The sequence below is a fragment of the Montipora capricornis genome, chromosome 11, assembly GCF_036669925.1.
Source record: "Montipora capricornis isolate CH-2021 chromosome 11, ASM3666992v2, whole genome shotgun sequence".
In the NCBI taxonomy this organism is placed as follows: Eukaryota; Metazoa; Cnidaria; class Anthozoa; order Scleractinia; family Acroporidae; genus Montipora; species Montipora capricornis.
In genome coordinates this window covers 22,897,118-22,903,344 of record NC_090893.1, presented here as the reverse complement: position 1 = coordinate 22,903,344, position 6,227 = coordinate 22,897,118, and the positions used below count along the sequence as shown (strand labels likewise).

The 6,227-nt window shown below is 40.6% G+C and overlaps 1 protein-coding gene across 1 annotated transcript; it reads right to left on the bottom strand.

Moving 5' to 3' along the window:
• Window positions 1–1,866: 1,866 nt before the first annotated feature.
• LOC138023212 (E3 ubiquitin-protein ligase TRIM71-like) lies at window positions 1,867–5,650 on the bottom strand. The gene has a single exon (XM_068870238.1). It carries the CDS (start codon window positions 5,648–5,650, stop codon window positions 3,455–3,457), a length of 2,196 nt encoding a protein of 731 aa, XP_068726339.1. The 3' UTR covers window positions 1,867–3,454.
• Between the last annotated feature and the right edge of the window lie 577 nt (window positions 5,651–6,227).

Sequence of the window (6,227 nt, the reverse complement as noted above, 5' to 3'; positions counted from 1 at the left end):
CAAATTCAATACTTGAAATGCAAATCTGAATTTGTTTCTCATTATCTGTATTATTCATTAATTCTTTAGTACTGGACGGATAAAGCAGATGAAGTGAGAAAATCTCTCGGAATTATCACCCCCTAAGATATATTATCCGCAGCAACAGCAGCTCAAACGGGACAAACAAAACATGATAAGGCTGAGCCAATCGACCTAGCATCACAACTCTTGGGGGAGTCCCTTGGTACTATTGGAGCTTGCCTCAGGGTACAGGTAGGAGAACCAAGACTAGTGGAGCAACCCTCAGTTCCTCAGTCCTGTGGGGACTGTCTATGAATATCAAGATCAATCATGCCGCAAAAACGCAAATAAAAAGCGTCAAAAACCATGATTTGACTTTATTTGCGTTAATTTGTTTATTTCAGTTTACAGTCATTAGTGCTCCAGCGCTAGAAGACAAGACACTTAAAGAAATCTCCTTTCCTTTCCTTTCCTTTGTAAGCATGATTCAATGATCTGGTATCTGACCCCTGGAGGTTACAGGTATGTACACAAGAGTTTATTGTAGTGAACGGTAAATGAAGGAAGAATTGTACCTTTTATTGGTGGTGATTCGCGGGTGTTCACAAAAAAAACTTAAAGCTCCTTTGCAAGAGTCGAAGCTCTGACCTTCCGATTACTGGTTTGGAGGCTCTGCCGCTAACAAAAGGAGACTTTTGAGAGCGAGGCCAGGACTGAAATCATGTGAATAGTGCATTCTTGCAATTGTAGTGAAGGTGACGTTGAAATGTTCACTCTGATAGATAGAGATAGCTCTGTTTTGATTGGCCTCTACAACAATGGGCGTGCTGAATCTCCCAAGCAAGGCGTTCTAGTTAGGGATAAATCTACTCGGGAATACGACATATGACGCAGAGTCTGGGAATTGGACCAGCGCCACATTGGTGGGAGGCGAGTGCTCTCACCACTGCGCCATCCCGGCTATGTAAACACAGAAAAAGTCCTCTATTGCTTTTGAAATAAAATAAAAATAATTCAACAAATGAAGGAAAATGCTGGGTTTTTTCATTCTTGATTGAATCAGATTTTCTTGATGCACGCTTACATGATTTCCTACCAGCCAATCAAAACCGTGAGGCGCGTCTGGCAGCACCCGGACATCACCAATCAAAATTCGTGTGATGGCACAGCCGTGTTTATATACTCCCATCTAAACACGGCTATTCACCAATGAGAATACGCGTACTATCCTGATTATTTTATAAAAATGAACACGACCGAGTTAAGAATCCCAGCTGGTGGGAGACAAACCAGTTGTCTATTTACAAGCGGAGCAAATGAGTTGAGCCGGGGAAAACTCACAACAACTCCATGCAGTTGGTGGTGAGAGCCGGACCTTAACCCGGGACCTCGGGATCTCTCTAGTCCAGCACCCTAAAAACCACTCGGCTACGATGACGATGACGACGATGGAGCCTTGAGCCATTGATACCGAAATGTCGTGTGATTTTTCAGTGTTTTATCATTTACTAATTGTGATTTTTTTCCCTTGAGGACCCTGGAGAAGTCCATGGCAGCTTATCAGTGCTACTTGACTCTGCACTGTGCGCAATAGCACCAATACTGTTTCTCATTACACAAGTTCCAGAAATGGATGGCTGCTCCCAAAAGACCCAGGTATTAACCGCATTTCATTATATGGCAAGCAATTCTCAGGATAAATGAAACACTCTGATTGGCTGGCTTTCTGTCGGGATTTTACAGTACGGGCCATTACCATGGAAACTGCCCATTTCAGTATTTTTTCTCTCTCCCTAGAAATTCAAGTTGAGCGAAAGACAAATAGTTTTTTAAAAGCGGGATTTGTTTGTTTGTTTGTTTTTTTTTTTCATCACAACAGTACAATTATAGCAAGCAGAATTTAGTTATACATGGAAAAGTTTACCTTTCAAAGTTCGCTGATGGAAGACAAACATTCATTAAGCACAGAAAGGGTCTCTGCAGTGTTAAAAAGTTACTTCCCGTATCATACTGCTAAATACCAAATGCCCACCATCACCAGCCAACTCAGACAAATTTATGGCCTAAGCGGCACTGAGAACGGAGCTTTTTATTTCAGAGCTACTTTTCGTCTCTTTTTCCTCATAAAACGAAAGCAAACAATAACTCGAAAATGGAGTATTCTTTTGATGGTGAAATGTTCGCTGTACATTAAAAATGAAAATTGAATTTAAAATAAAGACCACCCTAAGAACACTTTTAATTGGAGACTGAAAGTGAAAGCCTCAAATTGAAGCTAAAAAACAAAGCAAGTTGAGGTTTTTTAAAGCCTATGCAGAAACCGTGGACGATAATCGTAAAGCCTGCTTTCACTAGGGACGCAAGTACAAGCGCAAGCACAATCCGCCATTTTGTTCAAATGCTCAGAACCAAGAGGAATCAGGAACGAGAGCTTTGATTGGCCAGACAAAGCAAATTTTCTTGTGTTTATGCTGTGTTTCGTTTGCACACGACGCAAGCGAACACAAGCATAAACGCAGGAACAAGGAAAAGGATAAATTTGATCTTTGTGCTTATGCTTGTCTCAACCTCGTTTTCACGATGAAATAAGCCCTCTTATGCTTGCACTTGCGTCCCCAGTGAAAACCAGGCTTAAGTCTTGTACAGCGTTGGATAAGAGAAGATCGTAATCGGTCAAAATTGATTAAAGAGTATATATGAAATTCAAGTAGACTTTTGCACGACTGATAAGCCATGTTAAAATGAAAACACTTTCGACGTCAATTCCCATTTTTCTTTGTAATCTAATCTCCACAGAAAAGTGCTTGTCCTTAATTGGAGAAAGGTGTAACCAGCTTAACACGTCACTGCACAACTTTGTTACCAGGACTTTTGCCTCACTTGGAGGGGAAGCGCCCTTGGATCGAGGTTGATTACTGCCTACAATAGCTACCTTAAAAACACTGAGAACAAATTGTAAGCAATCACTTAATTTACAGAAAAAAAAAAAAAAAAAAAAATACCTCCAAAATTATCCATTTGAAACTCTTTTTTTTTTTTCCAGTGAACTTTTCCCCGTTTTTCTCTTGCTTTCCTACAGGATATTTGCAGATTCTAGTACGTAGCTCTTTTCATTGGAAAGGTATGAGGAAATCTTGGCTTCCTTTATATTTTCTTTCATTAAGGTATGAGTTTGCACATATGGCATCAATCATGCTATTTAAAGATTGACTTCAAATGCTAAAAGAACTTGTTAAACTTTAGTTAAACCTCAGTCCAATCTTAAGCCTTTTTGCTTTGATAACGAGCCAGTTATTAGCCAGTTAAAGGCGCTACTGACCCCATAATATTCTTGGTAAAAATGCGAATTTTCAAAGCATCATTACTCAGAGCTTGTTAGAGCTTATGCAATGCACTTTCAATATTCATTACTTTATTGTCGGCTGACTGATTACAAAACGTTAGTCCTATGCTAATAAGGCAAAAATATATGGAAAACAGAAATGCGGCTGTTGCCGTAGTCGCCTACTATGAGACTGCCACCACTGTTTATAGCAACTGTAGAGGGAAAGCGATTTTTAAAATTCTGTCCATCAATTTTACTCAAAAACTTGCCGCTCAGGGTGAAGAGTTGCAGCCTATGGTTACCTGCATCACACACAATCAGTCGGTTGTACTTGTCAATAACTAGTCCAAGTGGATAATCAAAGTGGCCATCATTGGACCCCTTACAGCCAATGTCATGTAAATACACTCCAGTTTTGTCAAATACCTTGACACAATTAGCAAGGAAATAAGAAACAAAGAATTTGTTTTGGTGATAAATAGCGCAATCTGGGGATTTATCACAATCTGGGGCACTGAAGGATTGGAGCAAGTCATTCCCATCAGGGGAGAGGACCTTAATTTTCTTGTCCGACCAGTCAGTTATGATTATACGACCATAACTATCAATGGAAAGGCGATCTGGCTTATGAAGATGTTTATCATTGATGTGTTTGATGAAGTGACCCTCCTCACTGAACACACGAAGCTTACTGTCGCTTTCCGGAACTAAAGTCAGCAGGTCGCCAGAATCTGTAAATGCCACCGAACAAGGTCTACCATGAAGTTTTATCTCATTTCGAAATTTTCCTTCAGCGCTCAACAGTTGAATTCTCTTATTCCGCACATCTGCAACAGCAATCGTCCCAGTTTTATCACTCACATCCATATCGAGAATGCAACCAAATTCTCCTTGTCCCTTCCCTTTTGAGCCAAACTGAAAGGCAAATTGATATTGTTGCTGATGAACCTGCACAATCCAAGGACTACCAGTCAGCGGCTGTCCATTCACAAGGATCTCTACTCTGTGTTGTCCGGCAACTTGTGGTGTGTATGTCACTGTGTATTTCCCGTCTTTGGTGTCTTTAATGTCTCTTTCTCTTTGATCACCTTCTGGAGTCAATATGTCGACTTCGATTTTATCATCTTGTTGATAACATTGAAATTCTTCTGAATCCTTTGTGACAATGACGAAATATGTCTCCTTCCTTTCTTTTACTTCCTCGCTGTCTTGACCTTCAGCTAAGCACTTTGAGGGATCAGTCTTCGTGACAACAACTCGATCCATAAGATCCAATTTCTTTTCCACCAAATAATGTACATGTGGCGACCCGTAAAGATCGGGTTTTCTTACATTTAACAGTTCATTACAACGTCCGAGGATAGCGTGATTTGTTTGTAGAATTTCGACGTTGAAGTTTCTATCCAAGATACTCTGACAGCGTTCGAAGCAGCTTTTCAGCTGGGTGACAACCAGCTCGAAGTTTTCCAGTCGCGTTGCGTGATGTTTTTGTTCCGCTTCATAAATTTCACGAAACTTGTCCTTCATTTTCCTCTCGTGTTCTCGCAAATCACGAATCAATTTTTCCACAGTGTCTGTCATTTTTTTTTCCTCGTTCAAAATTTCGATTTTGCTTTTGTTTCTTAGGTCAGTTTGTTTCTTAATTTTACTCTCATATCTGACAATTTCCGCTTTCACTTTGGCCACAGCGGCGGTTATTTGCGTCTTTTGTTCTTGTGCAGCTTTCTGAGTCTCTGTCATGGAGTGTCGATTATGACTCACTACAGTACATTTGTGGCAAATTAAAACTTTACAGTCTACGCAGTAAAATTCGAGGGGTTGATCTTCATGATATTTCTGTGAACACATCACGGGTCTGTGGATAAAATCTTGCACATCTTGCGCTTGCAGTTTGTCGATCAAAACATTGCGATGACCCCTTAAGGCCTTAAATCGTTGGTGAGCTTCAAAACAAGATGCGCACAGAAAATTCTGGCACACGAAACAGTAACATGTTGCCGTGTTGTTCTCGTCACAATTGTTGCATCTTTGAGACTGTACGCTGCCATCTTCTAGAGCCAGAACATCCGCCAATCGGTTGAGATGAAACGATGATGGCAGATTCTCGAAGGTGTCTGTTTCGGAAATTTGGAATGATGTCTGGCAAACCGGACATTTGATTGTCGCTTTTAGCTCTCTTCTTGACAAATTTGCATGTCTGTCGAGACACTCCAGGCAGAATGAGTGAAGACATGGTAATGTCTTAGGATTTTTGACAGTCTCTTTGCACAATGGGCATTCTGCTTCCTTTTTTAGATTCTTGAAAAGCAGTTGAACATCCATGATGAAGCCAAGCAACGCAAAGTGAGAGGGCGTATGAAACAGTGACGTCACTGATGTAGCGGGACTCTGTGCAGTGGAGTGGATAACCCTGCTACTTTCCGCTTGAGTGACACGGCGTCTTTTTTTTGTGACATTCTAATGCACTTCGTCGCGATATAACAACCATTTTTTGCTAAAAACTCAGAGTCCGTCCAGAAAGCGGACGGACGAACCACTGAAAATGGAACGACATTTTCCGATTGTAGCGATGGAACTAAATGATGGTCCTCTCTTTCTCATTCTCCCACTCGGTGGTTTTCCTAGACCGTGATCATGGAGGACGCAATAGTTGCGATACTTTGCTTAGATTCTGACGGGTGAGGAAGACAGCGTTTGAGAATCATCAGTTAGGACTACTTGTGACCGTTTAAAAGAGTCTCTACAACTTTTGTATGAAAAAAAAAATTGAAAACAAAACGCGGGAAAATGCTTCAAGTGTAAACTCAATGTTTCGTTAAAGGAAATATTTCCACATAAAGAAAAAAAATTGAACGTGTTTGCTCAATTCTAAGTTTTGACGTCACGCAAACAAAATAAT